This window comes from Emydura macquarii, unplaced genomic scaffold, assembly GCF_026122565.2.
Source record: "Emydura macquarii macquarii isolate MOO-44397 ecotype Brisbane River unplaced genomic scaffold, CSIRO-AGI_Emac_v2 contig_3477, whole genome shotgun sequence".
Taxonomy (NCBI): domain Eukaryota; kingdom Metazoa; phylum Chordata; order Testudines; family Chelidae; genus Emydura; species Emydura macquarii.
In genome coordinates this window covers 2,903,178-2,922,971 of record NW_027133614.1, presented here as the reverse complement: position 1 = coordinate 2,922,971, position 19,794 = coordinate 2,903,178, and the positions used below count along the sequence as shown (strand labels likewise).

Here is a 19,794-nt window from a genome sequence, read left to right as displayed (position 1 = left end):
AAGGAGACTATAATAGCAAAGTGCAAAATGTCACAAAGCAAGTTGTTTGCTGAGTCAGGGATGGAATTCACATCTGTATCCTGTCGGTGCTACTTTACAGCTTAATGATGTCTGATAATGCTGTCTGGACCAGGTTCTGCCCTTAGCTGACCACATGCTGCTCCCACTGAAGTCAATGGATCAAATTCTGTTCTTGTTTACTCTATGTACATTTATAGTAAGTCAGTAGAATTGCTCCGGATATACACTAGTGTAACAAAATATAATTTGGCCCAAATGGAGTCAGGCCAGGGCAGAATGTGGTCCTTGTGTATATGGACTGTGTATTATTCCATGCTTGTGTTTGCCAATGGATCTGTACAATTTCCCAAGTGCAGTCCAGGAGAGACGGGAAGATGGATTCCCCTCACCAGCTATATATATTGGATGCTCAGAATTACTGGTTTACGCTGTTTTATTCCAGGGAAGAAATTGTAACCTTGCAGATTGATAACAACAGAGCCTTGTGCACTGCCAACAGGGAGTGCTGCTCTGTCGGTAGCAGGTGGAAACGCCTGCAGCCCAGCAGGGCATTCAGATGCCTGCAGCCTAGATGCACTTCTGATACTTGGGCATTCCCCTGCTTCTTGAGCCATTTTCTCCCCCTAGGCATGGACGCTATTACTAAACCCTCAGACTCTGCATCAAGAGAGACTCAAGGCCTGCAATATGGGATCCTCTTACTTTGCTGCTGCCTTGCAGTTTGAAAGTGTCCTGTATATTTAGACATTGGGGCCCCATCCTGCTGCCCTTGTTTACATCAGTCCCTTTGACTGTGAGTAAAGGCTGCTGGATCGTGCTCTGGTTTTGGAACCAAGGGTTCACAGGAGAGAACGGAGGATATTTGTGAAGTTTAAAATGTGTTTTTAGGAGAGGTGCCAGGTGTGGGCTGCAGCATCCTTACTGATACCTCCCCACTCTCTAATGTGTTTTGCCCCCATTCTGACCAACAACTGTTTTCATTTAGCATTTTCCATTGGAATGTAACTGTCTGAGACTTCAGCTCTGCTCTTCTCTTTGATTCTGATCCCAAGCCAATGGAGTGACTCCCATTTGATTTCAGTGGGCACTGGATCAAGTTGCCAGACTTTGCTGCCTACCCAAGCCATATGAAAAGAAGAAGAAGAAGACTGGCCACAGAGGGGAGCACTAAGCAAGCAGATCACTCGGGGTTTTGGGGAGCAGAGAGCTCCTTGTGTCTCACCGCCTCTGGTCTGTTTGGGGGTGGCATAGACTGGTTTTGGTAGGAGTCACCGCTGTCCAATGCTGTAAGGATGGTCTCTACAGTGCATGAGATGCTGAGAGTGAAATGAAGGGTGTGAAAGTGAGAAGGATGACTCCTCTGTACTCCCCCTCCCCCAGGAGAAAACAACAGGTTGGCAACTTAAAATACCATGAAATCTGCTCTTATGGGATGTGGAGAAATTGGTTGCCTAGGAGAAGTTAGTCATTAGCTAAAAGTCAAACAAAATAATATTAGGAACTGCACTGAGATGGTTTTTAAACAGTTGCTTAAGTGACGGGACCTGTTGGGGCTGTGGTCTGTAGCTAGGGTTTCAGTATAACCAGATAACCTCCTCTTTCTCCACTTGCAAAGCCAACAAGCTGCCTGGTAAATTACCTGATTCTGTTTCCATTTTCTCTTTATTCCCAGGCATTCAAATGTACATCTGCAACAGAGAACGCTACGGCTTCCTCCCCGTGCCACTGAAATTGCACCAAACACTGCAGGAAGACATGGAGAACTTCATTCACGTGATGATCGAGGCAATGAGTAAGTCAGAGCCTGCCCCATCTCTGCAAAACCATTCTTGAGACACTGAACACTTTCTTGTTGAATGGTGGACCTTTGTCACCTACCTCAATGATGCTTCTGTGCTTGACCTGCAGAGCGATAAGTTGGGTGAGGTAATATCTTTTATTGAACCCACGTCTGCTGGTGAGACAAGCTTTCAAGCTACACAGAGCTTATCTTCATGCCTAGGAAAGGTGTGTTTAGCTGTGACGCTCAGAGAAAGATCAAACAGATAGTTCAGCATAAGTAGTTAGCATGGGACCATTCACGGTGAAGTGAAACGCATCAGGTAAAATGTTCACTGGGGTTCTGTAAAAGTGTTGTTAGAAGTGTGGGGGAGAATTTGCTCATCAGATGCCCAACTGTGTTCTCCTGGGAGTCGAAGGGAGCAGCATCCTATGCTAAGAAGATCCTTAAAGACTCATGGCTTGGATTTTCAAACCCACCTAAAGGGATCTGGGCATTAGAAATTAGTGGGAGTGGGGCATCCAAATCCCTCCTTTTTCTCCCTCAAGTGATAGCTGTGTTCCCAGTGGTATTGCAGGGAAATACCAGATGATTAGATTAGATACAAGAGTCAGTCTCCTCCCAGCCAGGGGAGCAGCAATCTGGACTGGCAACTGAGCAGCACAGGCAGGACTCAGGTCACTGGCACGAAGGTGCTTGCAGGAGCTGTGCTGCCCGAAGTTCAACACATAGGCTTGGTGGGGCAACCATATGTGCAAGATCATGAATCATAGTCCTTCCATGTGAATCCCATAGGTCTATGGTGTTTAGGAGACCTTGCTTCCTGCCCACTTCAGATCACCTTACCCACCTCTGCCTCCAGCTGAAGGGCACGGTTTCCTTAAAACTCTGTGGGACTGTCCTCAAGGAGTTCTGAACTCCCTCTGTCCCAGTCCTGAAGGTTGGTCAGCAGTAGGGAGGGGCAATCTGGCCCCCAAATCATTATTAGAGCTGGGATGTTTACTGGTCTTTTAGCCTATGATTCCCTCTCCTCCTCCTCCTGGTAAGTTCACCACAGCAACAGAAAGCTCTGCCAGCAGCAAGCCCCCCACCAAACCGTTGTTTAAATTTTGCCAAAGCTGAAACATGGGCTTCTGTCTTCTCCCAGTCGGAAAGTCGTGCTCCAGCACGTGCATTGTTACACTGTTCTCTTGGGTGTTTGCAGTCACGTGGCATCTGGCTTTCTGCCTCTCTGGATGCTCCTCTGGCGGGCGACGCTGGCCAGGCCGCAGCATCGCAGTCCTTACATCTAGGTTAGGTGCCTCACTGTTCCAGGGGAAACAGTGACAAGTAATGACTGTGAATTTGACTGGACTTCTTTGCCACTAGGGAGTTCAGTAACCAGCCCCTGTGCATGTTTCTATTCTCTCTCTCTCAGTTGATCGTCCTCCAATCGAGCCCTCGCAATACGTCTCCATTCCCCCAAAACACCCAGACAAGATGGGATTTGATGAGGTAGGAGTGCCTATACGAACCTGTATTTTGTTGTGTACATATGCCTCGTATAGTGGTCGCACCCGCTACAGATAAGGCTGCAAATCAGTTTTCATTTCTATCTCATCTTCACATGTTCAGAACTTTCCAAAACATAGATCTGCTTGGCGGAAATTTTCCATAGGGGGATGGATCCTGGTGTCTTTATTCGGCTAAAATGCCCCCTGACTCGATGGGTGCTGGCAGTGCTCAATGGCAATTGAGATCCTATTGAGGGGTCCAAGTGTGGTTTTTGTTGCCTGATTTCACAAGGGATGAGCAGCTACATTAGACGTCAGTGGGAGCACCTTTAGACATCCGGCTTCGGGTGCCTAACTTCAGAGGTCCCAGGTTTGAAAATGTTGGCTGGATCCAATGCCAGGGATTCTAGTGGGGGAGTCTCTTTCCATTGACTTAAATGGTCACTGGGTTAGAGGCAACAGCGATTTTGGCTTCACTTCCAGTCCCTTGCTGCAACCACTAGGCTCTGCTTTTTCTGTAGGTTAGGGTTCCTATGAGTAGGTCTCCCTGCCCTCGGGTTAGGGTACTTGCAGCTAGGGTTAGGGTTCCTATGAGTAGGGCCTCCCGCCCTAGGGGTAGGATGTCTATGGATAGGGTACTTGGAGATAGGGTTAGGGTTCCTATGCATAAGATACTTGGAGCTAGGGTTCCTATGCGTGGGACTCCCTCCCCTAGGGTTAGGGTTCCTTTGGGTAGAGCTCCCTGCCCTACTGTTAGGGTTCTTACGGGTAGGATACTTGGAACTAAGATTAGGATTCCTATGCATAGGGCACCCCGCCCTCGGGATGGGGTTCCTATGGATAGGATACTTGGAGCTAGTCTTAGGCTTCCTATGAGTAGGAGTCCCCACCCTATCTTATGGTTCCTGTGGGTAGGGTACTTGGGGGTAGTTTCATTATTCCTTAAGAACTTTAGCAGATGTTTTTTGGGGTTTTTTTGTGTTCAAGTTTCTCCTGCTTTACCACTAACAGAAAGGCACACTATTTTTGTGATCTGACAAAGCTGTTAGAGAGGGTGACTTGAGAGCTAGATGTTTAAACCGTAACTACACAATACTTTGGATCACTAGGGTTATGGGGTCTGCATGTATTCACTGAATATTCTATAGTGTTGGTCCTGAACTTCTTTTCCTGTCTGGGAGCCACATTTCCATGAGCTGGGAACATGTTTGAAGCAAAATCCAGGAAGTTTGGTGGATAAATAATCCCACTAGCTATTCCTGTTCCCATAGTGCTAGAGGTGGCCAGCTGCAGTCAGAGGCAAAGCACTAACAGAAAGACTGGGGAAGAAAGAATCAGAGAGAGACTGTGCTGTGAATAAATGGGATTTACATTTTGTGTAGAGCCAGAAAAACCCTGTGTAGGACCCTGTAGTGCCTGCATGTGTAGCTACCATAGACAGTATATAATCACGAAGGGAGCTCTGAGATGGGGGGCGAGGAGGGGCTTGTTTTTTGCTTTTAAAATATTTTGTTTTCTTGGTTTGGTCTGGAGTTTCAATTTACACGACTTGTGTCATGAAGTCTGGATTCTGTTGACTGTGTTTTGTTTGGTCATCTATGTTTGGAGTCCTGTGTGTTTCTGTGCTGTTTCCTTGTGGCTGCACGTTAATTGCCTGATATTTGATTAGTATCATTGCCTTTGCACCATGCTGGGACTCAGTCTGGTTTTTATTTGGCCAAGGTTAGCTCCCCATGCTGCAGGGCTGCACTTGTTCTTGCCTGCCTGAGGACAGAAACACGTCCCTGACATTCTGTGTTTTACCTGACAATGTATGTGCCTGGCGGGGCCTGCAGTCTGCCCTTGACCAGGCAAAATCTGTCTGCTTAGCTTGGACTAAGTGCTGCCCAGAAATCTCTCTTTCCCTGTCCAGGATGTGTCTCAGGTGCACACCTATGATTCTGACTGACTCACCAGAAAATTTCCAGTGTCTGCAGTGATTAAAGATACTCTGCACTGCAGAACCTGCTTCTACTTGTGTCCAGTTGTTAGGGTGGTAGGCACATTAGCAATCCCAAAGATAGACGCAGCACTTGGTAAAGATCTGTGCTCTTTACTACATGCCAACCACATCTCCCCTCTGAATGCGAAAGGGATGTATTGTGTAGGGTAGAGATTGGCCCAAACAAAAGCCTGGATACAAACATCCCGGTGTTTTGGGGAGGTTCAGATCCAGATCCAAACTGCACAACTGGCCCCTGGCACCTGCTTTCTAATTCCATATACAACTATGCATTAACAGAGCATTCTAGTTCCAAAGTGAAGCATTTAAAAGTCAGGAAATACCAAATTGAATGTTGCCCACACAACCTTAACTCTGCTCCCTGTGCATATATGACCATATGGTTTCTAATTACTCTGTTATACAGTTTTCTCATCAGGGCCCCTCCCTCAGTCAGGCAGCGTGGACAGTGCCCAGGGAATGTGGCTCTATTCATTTAGTTTTTTATTCTCAGTATATGGAGCCCTGCCATACATGAACAGCAAAGTGGATGTGTCAGGACCAGTATTTTGGCCAATGTAGGGAGCAAGGCAGGTCTCTCATGCCATACACACACTCACAAAACGTATTCCACATGCACTAACACGTTAAAAATTACCTTTCTAACTCACCTGTGCAAAGGGCCAGTCAGACATTGAGGGAACATGCAGGGCTTGATCCAAAACCCATTGAAATCAACAGGAGTTTTACCAGTGACTTCGAGGGGATTTGACTCAGGCTCATACAGAATGGGTAGTCCATACACATGCCTTTGCAGGGCCAGTGGAACATTGGCAGAGTAAACCAAATATTTTACAGTGTAACAAATCCCAGTGCCTGTATGCATTGTATGTTTTATAAAACTCTCCATTTGCTCAAATCAAGGTGGATTTTTACCAGTGCACAGACGTAGTACATCTGTGACATAGGGATTCCAGGTAACGTTTTCCAACGCACCTAAGTGATTCAGGAGCCTAATTCCTATTTTCAAAAATGATTTTGGCACTTAGGACCCTAAGGGTAATATTTTCATAACTTCTTAAGTCTTTTCAAAATCACTTAAGTCCACTTTATAGTCCCTGCCAGATTTCAGGTTTCTGCTCCAAATTGGTGAGGTGTTAGAATTGATCCAAAAAGGTCAGATATTTAATGTTTTTTTTTTAATGAGGGAAAAGTGCTCTCTCTCTCCTCCTCCTCCACCCCCCATCACTCCCCAACTCTTCATTCTTGAAAATCACTGAACTTTCTTTCCTCAACCTTTCCCTACAAATCAGCAGCTGAACTGAGAACAAATATTCTGAATTCCAGCTCAAAAGATAAATCTGACAAATTTATAGCAACCTGAAAACGACTCTTTTAAATGGAAATGCTCCTGGAACTTTAACAAGGCTCAAAACCTGCTGAGCTTTGGCACAAGTTTGGATCTGGATTTTGCATTGAGCCAGAGTTTTCTGATGCTCTTCTTTCTTAACCCAGATTTTCATGATCAACTTGAAGCGTCGAAAAGACAGGCGGGATCGAATGCTGTGGACACTCTATGAGCAGGAGATTGAAGTCAAGATAGTAGAGGCTGTGGATGGAAAGTGAGATCTGTCTGGTGTTTCATGTCTTTGGAAAGATCTGGTTCTGCATAGCAGAACTGTTGATTAGACTCATAGACTATAAGGTCAGAAGGGACCATTATGGTCATCTAGTCTGACCTTCTGCACAACACAGGCCACAGAATTTCACCCACCCACTCCTGTAATAGACCCCTAACCTAAGACGAAGTTACTGAAGTCCTCAAATAATGATTTAAAGACTTCAAGGTACAGAGAATCCACCAGCAAGTGACCCATGCCCATGCTGCAAAGGAAGGCGAAAACCCGGCAGGGCCTATGTCAATCTGCCGTCGGGGAAAATTCCTTCCCGACCCCAAATATGGTGATGAGTTAAACCCTGAGCATGTGGGCAAGACTCACCAGCCAGACACCCCAGAAAGAATTCTCAGAACCCACCCCATCTAACATCCCTTCACAGGCCATTGGGCATATTTACCGCTAGTAGTCAAAGATCAGTTAATTGTCAAATTAGGCTCTCCCATCATATCCCCTCCATAAACTTATCAAGCTCAGTCTTGAAGCCAGCTAGGTTTCTTGCCCCAACTGCTCCCCTTGGAAGGCTGTTCCAGAACTTCACCTGCTCTGATGGTTAGAAATGTTCGTCTAATGTCAAGTCTAATCTTCCTTATGGCCAGTTTATATTCATTTGTTCTTGTGTCCACGTTGGTGCTGAACTTAACTAACTCATCTCCCTCCCTGGTATGTATCCCTCTGATGTATTTATAGAAGTGCTACCTTGATTAATTTCAGTCAATTCTCTTTGATACCCTATGATTGAGTTACCATTTTTAATGTACTATTTGGCGCAGTTTTGCAAAAAAATATTTTCATGCTGTTGTTTTATTCTTCTCTTACTCTGATCAGTCTCCATTAGAGATCTGGTAAGGTAGTGTAGGCCCAGAAGTAAAGTTCTCTTCAAGACAAAGTTCTCTGAATAGAAACATCATGAAATTAAATAGAGGAATGATAATGAAAATATTTTGGAGCATTTAAATATTCCTTGCCATATGTCCAACCCCAATGCTGCAGCATTGTGCTACATTATAGTAATATATAAACACTGATAACTTTTGTTTTTAGTTGTGACTCTCAAAGCAGTGTACAAAAACTCTATTTTATAAATGGGAAAACTGAGGCATTGAGCTTAAGGCTGGGGTTTACTAAGGGAGTCAGGTGTCCATTTGAAAATCCCAGGCTGTGACTTGCCCAAGGCTGCTCAGGAAGTCAGTGGCACAGTTAGGAACAGCTCTTGGGACTCCTGATGTCTCTCTGCCTTGGCAGCCTCTCTACTGCTAGAACTGGAAAGTGAAACTGACCATAAGCCACTGTTCTAGTGTTGTTGTTCAAGGTGAGAGAATTGGAAAAGCAAACACAACCCCACAATGGTGAAAAGTGAGCTAGATGTTCTGTAGTCTTCTAGTTTGAATATATCAAAAGTGTTGTTAACTATATGACAATGACCCTTTGAAGACTCTGCAGTTCCTTGAAACTGTTGGGGGTGAGTGTCCTAAAGAATCTCTTATGTTCAGCATGATTTAGATCAAATTAAACTGCATCCAACTACAAATACACAGCCTATTTTGGGAACTTCCCTAGCTCAGGGAAGTCTTTTCACTGCTAAACAATTTCATTGTTTCTGTGCCTGAGTAAAATATAGTAACATATATAAAGTTTTTAATGCTGAAAGCAGCTCTCTCTTTCTCAGGGCATTGAATACAAGTCAGCTGAGAGCTCTGAATATTGACATGCTACCTGGTTATCAGGATCCTTACTCATCCAGGCCACTAACGAGGGGGGAAATTGGCTGCTTTCTTAGCCACTACTATATCTGGAAAGAGGTAAATAATATCTGTGCTCTGTAGGTTGTATTACACTTGGATGCGGGGGGAGGGAAGTTATGTTTTATTTTTAGATAGTCTCTCTGATTTTGGTGTAAGTGACCCAGGATCTCAGCTAAGATTAAGATTATCAAAAATGGGGGCAGCAGTTCGGCTTCTGAGTTCATAATTGGGCACATAAGTGGCCTGATTTTTTTAAAAGTACTGAGCAGCTGCTATCATGTTATCAGCTTGCAAACAGCTCCCAACCTGTGCAGCTTTGTCACACGTCTGGACACTGTCCATGACATTTTTCACAAAACCTTTTGCCATCCTGTGTGGGGCAATGTTGTGCTTGGGGAGAAAAAAAAATATTATAAAGAAATTTTGTTGCAGGATTTCACCTGTCTGGTTTCACCTATGTGATTCTAAACCTGTGTAGAATTGAATGTCACCAGTTTTGATGACCATTGATCTTCATACTGATCAAAGAGCATGGGGCTCACTCCTGCTCCCAGCGGTGTCCGTGGCATAGCATGAGAGTGCAGAACTGGCCCCTTGATAGGGTCTGGGCCATTTCAGACCCTTTTTAAAACATCCCTTTCAGGTGGTGGACAGAGAGCTGGAGAAGACTCTCGTTATTGAAGACGATGTGCGCTTTGAGCATCAGTTTAAGAGGAAGCTCATGAAACTGATGGACGATATTGAACAAGTCCAGCTAGACTGGGAGCTCATGTAAGTAGTCTTGTTCCTAGACCTTTCACTGCCCTAGACCAGCTAGAATCTCTCTGTCCTGCTCCCCCTGGCACTGACCATTTCAGTAACATGGACATAACTTCATAATAATCAGACAGGGCTGCCTGTGGGGAATTCAGAATGGAGGAATACAATTTCAGAGAATCAATAAGGGGGGTTAATTTTAAAGGGGCACGAGTAGCTAAGACCTCCATCAAATGAAGCACATTGCAGGTACTCTTTAATTAACAGATGCACATAGTGATACAGCCATAGTCTCCCAATAACCCCAGTCTCCTAATCTGAACTAATTCCTGCGGTACAGGGTGCATGTGCTCACCACAAAGACGGGGGGAGGAAGAGGGTATTTGAATCCTTTTGTTTAGTCATTTAAATGAAAACTCCTTCTCACAAAGAGAAGCGAGAAGGGGAATGGCACTGTCTAGCCAATGAACAGACTGAGCTGGAAATCTTTATATCCTGTTCCTGAAAACAATTGCAAGTTCACTGCTAATGGAGCAGAGAGTTTGAACTGGCAAGTTGAAGAAGGGAGGAAGATAATGTTAGGGGCTTCTCCCCCAGGCAGTTTTTAAAAAATCTCAGCTGTTTGGTGCTTTCTGGTGCTCTGGTTATGTGGGTACCTGGATCAGTACCTGTTACAGTCCAAAAGCAATACATTTGCTCTTCAGATGTATTTTTACGCGCCACAGGTATAAGCCATCTCTGGTGGCACAGATTTGTCTGGACTGCATGTAGAGAAGAGATGACTCTATCAGAGGCCGGGGAATCACCCCATCCCTCCTGTCTGTAGGGTGATGGAGTTTTCACAAGAGGCTCCTGAGAGGCCTCCAGCACATCACTGGATACAGACTGTAGATAATTCAAATCCTTACTCAGATCAGGATGGCGCACTGCATTTTGGGACCTATAGTCTCCTTGAACTGCACCTCAGGATTAAAAACATGGGCAGTTGTGGCACGGGAGAATTCCTTGAGTAGCATTTGACTTGTGGGATGCACTTTGGGTCTGACCAATAGTTGAATGAAGTCAGTGGAAAGACTCCCACTGACTTAGAAGGCTTATAGATCAAGTCCTTTGCTCACCCCTGGTTGAAGTGGAAATGGCTGATGTCCCAGTTACAGTATAATTGCACTATAGAACTGATCATGGAAACAAGCCTTAGTTTCCACTGTGGTGGGTTTTTCTCTCCTGCAGCTACATTGGCCGGAAAAGGATGCAGGTGGAGCGCCCTGAGAAGGCAGTTCCTAATGTAATGAACCTTGTGGAAGCAGATTACTCTTATTGGACCCTGGGGTATGCAATCTCCTTTGAAGGGGCTCAGAAACTAATTAAAGCCAAACCTTTTAGCAAGATGCTGCCCGTCGATGAATTCCTGCCGGTCATGTACGACAAGCACCCTGTGTAAGTAAAACCCCTTTGTTGGTTGGGAAGCCAGCCAGCTTTGTGTGAGCTATATCTTGCTAACTGATCTTAAATTGGAAGTTGTGCTGCTGTTTGTACAGTGCATCTCCATAGCAAAACCTGTAGGTGGAGCAGGGGACTGAAAACTGAGATTCTTGAATATTGCCAGACCTGCAGCAGATGTTGGGCAAATCTGACCTTTCTGTGCCTGAGATTTTGTAATAATAGTCTATCTCAGAGAGGTCTTTTGGAATTCACAAATTAATATTTTTGAAGCAGCTGGAGATCTTTGATTTGAAGTAACTATATATGTCTATTATTCTGATTATTTAAGTAGTGCCTGCTTTGGAATACATTACCTGTCATAAGACCTGGGAAAGATCTCTGTATAATTCAGGGCTTTTCTTTTAAAAAATCCTGCTTTTAGGACCTTTTCAAAATCTACATGGCACATTCCTACTTCTCTGCGTTGCAGAATCCAGGGTTTTCATTTCAAAGGTGTGTGCACCAGGGAGAAGTCCAATTTTTTAACCAGTTTTCAATGAGATTTATCAACATTGTCTCCTTCGTTGTGGGGAGAGCTCTTTGTGTTAGCCAGAAGCTGCCAGGCTCTCACTGAGTCCCAGAAAGTGGTGTGGGTCTCAAGATACAGGAAGAATCTATTTTCAAGGGTGGATCTCCTTGTTTTGTAAAAGAACCAGTTTTTTTAATTCTCACCTAAAACTCTCCCCAACTTTGTTTCCAAAGAGTCCAGTTACCCATTATGACATCTCCCCCAAAGAATTTGGGGTGCCACATCATTGGTCCCTGCTTCCAACAGGTACAGCAGAGTCCCTTTGACCATTCTCTTCCAGTCCTGTATACAGCGTCATTAGACTCAGTGATCTTCTAATAACACATCTGAGACAGGCCTTTGTTCCCTTCTGATACCCAATGCCCATAATTGGCCACACCTCTGTCCATGATGGCTGTGTACATGCTTTGGCTCTATCTGCACCAGTAGAAGCTCCTCTGGTGGAAGGGACACTGGGAGCGCTAATGTAGGCAGACAGCCATTGTCTAATCACTGAGTTGCCCACAACAGGTCTAGATGGGGATGGAAGATGTGGCCAATTCACCACCTTGCTAGCACTGTGGGAGCTGTGCTGGTAGGGATGTCATCGGGGGAGATTTTAAGGGAACTGCTAGTATAGACATAGCCTTTGTTATCACTTGGCCTAACTCTGCTCCCATTGGAGTCAATGGGAGTTTTACCAACCCATAACTTTTCTAAAATTCCCACCCCAATAGTGCAAATAAGAAATGACCCAGGGGCCCAGCAGTTGAATACCAAATGCCAGCTCACATGTCCAGATATCTCTGCCATGCTGGGTCTACAGTCACGTTAGAATTTCCAAATGGATCTGATATGCTTCCTGGCCTGCTCTCTCGTAGAGCATTGCTATTAAAATAGCTGTAGTGTCTGCTCCAGGGGGGCTGCTCTCTAGTGGGAGGTGAAGTGTGCGGTTTCTGAAATACTTTGGGATTCTTTAGGATCTCCTACTTTATTGTATAAAAATCATTTTTCCAAAAGGGCTAGTAGTGTCCTCAAAGCTCAGTTCATCTCAAACCTTCAATTATTTGTCCAGGTTTCACCATGTGATGAGCATCTAACCCTACGAACTAGTCCTAGCTCAGTAGATTGGCTCATAACCCATAGAAAGGCAAAGCAAGCGCCATGGTGCTGAGCAAGAGTTATTTCTGCTAGTGATGTTTGTTTTCCTTTCTTTAGAGAGAAGTACAAGGAATACTATGAGTCCAGAGACTTGAAAGCCTTCTCAGCTGAGCCCTTGCTTGTTTATCCAACCCATTACACAGGGCAGCCAGGTTACCTCAGTGACACAGAGACATCCACAATCTGGGACAATGAGACTGTGTCAACTGACTGGGACAGAGCCCATTCCTGGAAGTCCCGGCAACAGGGTCAAATTCACAGCGATGCCCAGAACAAAGATGCCTTGTCACCCCAGCCGTCTCTCGATGCGTCGTCGTCGAGGGACGAGCTATGACTGCCCACCTTGCTGAGTGACTGACAACAGCAACGGTGGAACCTGCTCACAATTTAGCTTTCACCTAGAAGCTTCTAGAGATGTTAATATGGTCTCCTCCTCGCCATCTTTAGTGGCAAAGCAAATTGATTGGATCCGATTGACTTAACTTAACCATTCTTTATTTTTCGGGAAAGGTGGCCTTGAAACAGAATGTTCCAGATTGGTAGAAAAACAGACTACTAAAAAGCGTATCGTAAACTCCAGTCCATTCTCACGTGGGTTCATAACTTTGAAGCCTCTGTGGAGTGGCAAGCTGGCACCAGGGCGTGCTGAGTTTACACCAGTAATTACAAAATTCCTTGAATGACGTCTTTCTACAGTTCCTTGTGTAGAATACTAATATTTATAAAGATTAATATATATAGGGGTTCTGAGGTAAGTCCTTTCCAGATAGCTATCACTGTGCTGCTGCATAACATTGACTGTTGTTGGTTTGTGTTTTTTAACCCCATTCTCTGAGAGAAGATGCAGGTGTGCGTGCGCGTGCGTGCGTGCGCGTGCGTGTGTGTGTGTGTGCGTGAGTTCGTGTGTGTGTGTATATTTAAAAGGATCACTGTCAAGATCAAAATGAGTTTAAAAAATGGCCTCATCTGTGTTGCTATCTACACCTCTTCCATAACGAGAGCCTCCACCCCACGTTGCAAAACAAAACAATTTCAGGAACTCTTATATGTTTCAAACGCCCCTCCCATCTCATCTAGCCATAAAGAAAGAGAGGACGGTCACGATCTCCAGAGATGTGTCTGAAACCTCCTAAACTCATGCCTTAGATTGAGAACTGATGCCATAGTTGTTTCAGTTTTAATAATCTATTTAAAAACCCGATGTGCTTTTACCACTTATGCTGTTTTTCTTTTTTTTAAATTTATTTAATTCACACTAACCCAAGAATCTAAATCAGACAGTGCTACTTCCTGTTAATGGTCAGTTTCGCTTCCTGTTTTTTGGCTACAAACCTTTTGGGTTTCCTTCCCAATTAATATGTATTTAAAAAAAAAAAAAACATTTCAATTTCCTCACAGATAAGTTTGGGCCTAACTACTTGACAGTGTCCCTTTAAAAAGAAAACCATGAAAATGTTAATGGTGTCAAGTCTGCTGTTCTTTGTTGGACGGCTGCATTAGAATTGTATATTGCAGGACAAAAAGGCAACTTGCTTTTTATGTATTTTTAAATGCCAGAAGCAGGCTTGTCCTGTTTTGGATGAGTTTTTATATACTCAATGTTGGGTAAGATGTCAGCATAGTAAGTTGTATTTTTTTTAAAGTGTCCCATAAGTCAGGTGATCTTGTGTTATACTTCTTAGATTTTGCTGATGTAGATTTAGATCTTTTTCAGTACAACATGAAGTTGAAGAAAAAAGGAAAATCCTCCTGGCGTAAAATCTACAGAGATTGTTTCACTTTCTGGATGAACTGTACATTGGAGTGTGTGGTTGGTTTCTGTTTTTTTTAATAATTGCTTATAATGTGCTCTCTCCTGAAGAAGCCATGTTACTGTCTATCAGCAGGTCTGATAATACATAGAACTGGATGCAAGATGATTATCTGTGCGTAGTTTTAATTTGTGTGGCGCTAACTCTAAGTGCTGGAACGCGAACACAGAGCTCTTGGACTGAGAATGCTGGATGAGCAGGGCTGGAGTTTGTCATGCTGCTTCGGGGCATCTTTGCAGTGGTATTGAAATGAGGCACAAAAAGGGAATAAAGAGAGACAAAGATCATAGCTAAACCTGATCTGGCTCTCATTGGAGTCAGTGGAAGCACATCAATGAGGACCAAATCCACCATGGATTTAATAATTTGTGAGCCTGTTCTCTTGGCCCCAAACTGCAAACACATATTCCGCAGCTGCCACATGTGGTGCACCCCAGGCTGAAGAAACTGGCCTACTCATGAAACTTGGCACAAGTGGAGTAAGATTGTGGGTCGTCCTTGGCCCACAGTGAATGATTTGGGGTTTTCTTTTTCCTTTTTAAAAAGCCTCCATCCCCCTAATCAGGTCTTTAATCTCCAGCCAGCAGTGCAGGCCTTACCTCCTTTTTGAGCCTGGCTGACCAGCAGGTGTCACTGTTCAGTAAGACACAGCTTGCCTTCTGCTCTGCTGTTTTTAAGCATGATCTGAAAGTTACAAACGTAGAACATGTTGGTAATACAGTTCATCAGGGGGGGCTCTGTCTTGGCCCACTGACGTCCATGTCAAGATATCCATTGACTTCAGTGGGAGCAGGAGCAGGCCCTTTGTGCAATCTACCTTGAAGAACAACAGTGAACCTAAACATCAGTTTTAAAGTAACCAGGACTAGTGTGGGTAAAATAGTCCCAAAGAAAGAGAGAACTATGCAAGAATTCAGATTTTCACATTTCATTATAGATGTGAATACGTCACAAAGGTTCCACATGCTTCCCTTGGAAAAGGGGCAGGTTTTGAGTATAGGTGGCTTCGCTCAGGAAGCATATAGAAATGCTGATGTCAGTATGCCTCACATTGTGAAAATAGCCATTTCTCTTCAATTCAGGGGTAACACTGCATTTGATGGGCGCAATCCCCGGAAATACAATGGGAAGGACATTTGGCAGAAGGAAAGTCCCTGGTTTGGCACCTCTCCATTGTACGTATTCAGTATTTGCATAACTGGGCAGAGGGAGGTGGATAGCTGGAGGTTCTTGAGGCTAGGTAGCAGAAAAGAGCAACTGTGGGAGAGAGAGCGAGAGCGAGCTTGGTGGAACAGTGCTCTGTTTAAGTGTTAGCTGCGATAACATGGTCATCTTCTCTGAACATAAAAGCTGTTATTACTGTTCCACAGTATTCATACACAACTGCAAATCTGGCTGTGTACTGTCTTTAGATTTCCCCAAACTGCATATTACACTGTGCACTGATTTGCGTATCCAAGAGATTTATGACAATTTCCATCCAACCCACTTACCTGATGTTTTTCTGTTTGATAATAAATCAGGCTTGAAGTGTAATGTTCTTGGCCTCAAGCTGAATCAAGGGTCTATTATGGAGGCTTCATTCAAGGGCATTGTATGTATACAGTATCCTGTAAGCTTTCATACACACACAACTTTGCGAACCCAAAACCTAAACTCAGTGCCTAGAGCCCCCTCTTATGTGCTTAATGAGCTGTTACTGAGAGGTGTGCAGACACCCATGGCAGGCAACTGTGTGCCAGTTAAGGAACTCAGACTATGTGAGTTGCCCAAACTAGGGGTGAAAATTGGGCCTCAGCTCTGCACCATTTCATGATGAAGTTGGGAGTCAGAAAAGATGGCAGTCCTTTGGAAACAAATAAATAAATAGCCACTGCCCAGGCTACCAGGCCCTGCATCCTGTTGGGCTGGGGGAGATTCAAGCTTTATTATTCATTCTCTGTTGGGGGTGGGGAGATGTGGGGAATGTGTTTTCACTCGTGGCTGGGCTGGGATGAGCCTCTCCCTGGCCTGCCTAATCTCAATCCCTCCTGCTGCAGAGATGCTGGACCTGCAGATTCCATGGAAGGGGGGTTGGATGATGCTGATTTACTCTCTTCCCCCCCCCCCCCCCCCTTAAAGAGGAGTGATTTACACAGAGAGGCTCTAGGGCAACGATTCATGCCTGGTGTAGGGCTTGAACCATGTAGTTCTTACTCAAATGGGAGAGGTAGCCAGCTCAGGTGCTCAGTGAGATGGAAACATCACAGCATTGGCTGACTGTAACCACATCAGGAACAACAGTCAAGTCAGGCAGATTTTGCTGGTCAGTCAAAACTTGGTTTCAGCATCGTAAAACCACATGTATCAGGTACATAGATTTCCACCATAACATGGACTGATCTTGCTGCTGGGTCAGTGTCCGCAATAGCACGGTGTGAAGTGCACCATGTTGTTCATTTCCTGTCTTGTGTGCTACTGTTCTTTGGCTGTTTGGCTGCAGTCAGATTAGTACAATGTGATCTACCCTGGGGGGGGCAAGGTCCCAAACTGGGTCATGACACAGTCTGGGGTGGGCTGCCAGCAGGGACAGAGCTTGGGGTGGGGGACAGAGATGCTGTAGGGGTGTCGTCATCCCCCCCCCTCCCCAAAGTGCATCTTTCCACTCCCTTCCTGACCCTCTCAGTGCAGCCCTGGGGGGGCAGGGGTGGGGGTGTTAGGCCCTGAGGTGCAGGCCTGCAGGGGGCGCCGGGCTGGCCCTTTACAATGCACGGTGGGGGCCGAGGGCATAGGAGGCTGTGAGGGGCAGCTCTCAGAGCCTCCTGTGAGCCCCCCCTCCCCGTGTGTCATGAAGGGCCAGCCAGCGTGCCCCCATCTCCCTCCCTTCCCCTCAGGCCTGGCTGTGAGGTCGCCTCGACTGCGTTGGTGCTGGGCTGTGGGGCTGGAGCAGGAGAGGCGGGTGCTGCATGATGGGTAGGCAGAGGTAAGCGACGTTCCCCCCCTGCAAGTACAGACCCCCCCCCCTCTCCCCAGGACAGCTGGGGGGCAGTGCTATCTTGTGGGAGCTGGGGCCCCCTCCTTCCCTGTGTGGGGGAGGGGGCAGGGGTGCATGAGGCTAGGATGCTGTTGCTTATGGTAAGTGGGGGGCATGGTGCTTTGGCTCGATTTGGGGCAGGGGAGGGGGCGGGTCAGGGCTTTTGCCCCTGGCTTTGCAAGGGAAGGGGTGCTGGGCATCCATGGGGTGCACTGCCGTTGTGGTGGGGGCATGGTACCTGCCCTCAGGCTGCAGCACGGATGGGCCAGGGTTGGGAGGGGAGAGATGCACCCTGTGAGTACTGGCCCCTTGCTGGTACATAGAGTTTGAATGGACTAATTTAAACTAATAATTTTCCTCAAGAAGTATTACTGGGGGGGCCATAGGGTCTAGTGTAGCTGCAGAGGTGGGCCTCGGGGAAGAAATTTTGGGAACCCCTGCACTAATGAGGAGACATGGATTCTGCTTGTTCCATTTTGACAGGTGAGGCTTCATAGGGTTACCACCTTTGAAATGCAACCCCATCCTGGCCCCACAAGGCAAGCCCAAAGCACCTGCCAGCCCCCCCCCAAGGCTACTCCACAAAGCCCCCTCCCTGCTCAAACCCTCTCTCACACGTACATATGCATGGAAAACTTGTGTGTTGGTGGGCAGACTGCTGCTATATTTTCAACAGGTTTGATCTGTTACCACTTACACTGTGGCCTTGGGAACACTGTAGCAGCTTTAGTGGGACACAAACTTTTAACAGTAGATAATAATGCAACGCTTTAGACCCGTGTTTTAAGAAAAAACCCAAAAAACTGGTAGATTAAATTATTTTTCTGGCAACTGGCAAATCCCTTAAAAAACAAAAAACAAACAGGCTTCTGATTGGCAGGAGATGTCACACAGCCTCAGCTGTATCTAATAGACTGTTTATGATGAAAGGAAATCAGATGGGGGAACATGCTGATGTAGTAACAGGATGCTGTCAGCTGCATGAAGAGGACTCAGCTAAGCCCATCTGTTTAAAAATTACCTACTCAAATAGCTACAGAATTAAAGTAAAGCCAAAGTGTTTTATTAAAAACAAAACTTTTAATGAGCCATGAAAATGTTTTCACGACAGTTCATTACTAGGGCGTGAATGAGTCAGGGACTTTAAATGCCAGTTTCAGAAAAAGGAAAGAACATGTTTTGCATAATTTAATGCCGCAAAGCATTTACATGGGTCTATTTTATTAGCTAGCTGCTTCAGTGTAAAATGAAACTCATTCTTCATAACAACTTGCTATTTTCTAAACTTACTTAGTAGCAGAGTGGGAGCAGGAACATCTTGAATGGTATTGACAGAATTCCAACAGCTAATCATTACACTTTTCTCCCTCTTTTCTTTTTCAGTTGTTCATTACTCTTAAACAAATTACTTTTGAGCTGCAGGTGTTCATGCTTTGTCTTAACTAGTGGTAAATGTTTTTTGGAAAGGTGGCTCAAATTTAATGCACTTGGTTTTTGTTATACATATCTGGGATGAAAAACAAAACTTGCCTCTATGTTCCACTCTGAATTCCTAAGTCAACTTGGCTGAAGCTAGTACCTTCAAACTTGGCCTATTTTTGGAGATCTCATTGAAGCCTATTATTATCTGAAGCATTAAGCAATACAACAGATATCAAGCTAGTCCCTGGCCCCAAAAGTTTACAGATTATGACTCTGATCTTTTGTGGAGGCAGAAGAAACAAGGGTTTGGAGCTTTTCAAAGCTCCAGCTCTCTCTCTCTCGCACTTAGGAAATGGGTTCCTGCCTGGACTCCACATGCTGCTCCACACGTTATATATATCCTTCCAGCACATTTCACAAAGGACGGAGGAAAGAGCTTTGGCTGCTCTAATTCCAGACCCAATGGAAGTAGCTGGGTCTCGGATTTGCTCAGGCTCCTGTGTGTGCACTAGTTTATAGCAAGGAACAACCCAGTAGCTCAGAGGTCAGATACTCAGTGCCTGTTTTTCCAAACAACTGTAGTGCTGGGTGAGAAAAGGGAAGGGGAAATAAATCATTAAAATTTTTGGGTTTTTTTCCTGTCTCTCAAAATTTTCTACAGGAATTTTCTGAGCTGCTTTTGAGCAGTTAATATAGGTGCTGTTGTCATTCAGCAGTTGTCGGCTAAGAGCATTTTTAGACTAATTACTTAAAGATAAGTTTTTCTACTGTGCTATGGGTGTCTGATTTAAACACATAACAGCTGTTTTAAAAGTAATTACTTTTAAAAATGACCATCATAAATAAATGAAACTATTTTTACCCAGAGATTTCTTTCCCTGTAAAAAAGGAAAATACATGTTCAACTACATAACCTTGGCAATGTAAAATCCAGATTCTGCAGCT

At 45.0% G+C, this 19,794-nt stretch overlaps 1 protein-coding gene across 2 annotated transcripts in view; it reads left to right on the top strand.

Annotated features, from left to right (window-relative positions):
- The window catches only part of COLGALT2 (collagen beta(1-O)galactosyltransferase 2), a 74,687-nt gene extending 61,158 nt beyond the window's left edge, over nucleotides 1-13,529 (top strand). For both annotated transcript variants that reach the window (XM_067535105.1, XM_067535104.1), the window contains exons 6-12: nucleotides 1,694-1,813; nucleotides 3,219-3,295; nucleotides 6,791-6,897; nucleotides 8,621-8,753; nucleotides 9,340-9,467; nucleotides 10,683-10,889; nucleotides 12,661-13,529. In XM_067535105.1, the coding sequence (XP_067391206.1) occupies nucleotides 1,694-1,813; nucleotides 3,219-3,295; nucleotides 6,791-6,897; nucleotides 8,621-8,753; nucleotides 9,340-9,467; nucleotides 10,683-10,889; nucleotides 12,661-12,937 (1,049 nt within the window). In that variant the 3' untranslated portion in view covers nucleotides 12,938-13,529. The remainder of the gene's footprint in view (nucleotides 1-1,693; nucleotides 1,814-3,218; nucleotides 3,296-6,790; nucleotides 6,898-8,620; nucleotides 8,754-9,339; nucleotides 9,468-10,682; nucleotides 10,890-12,660) is intronic.
- Nucleotides 13,530-19,794: the final 6,265 nt, after the last annotated feature.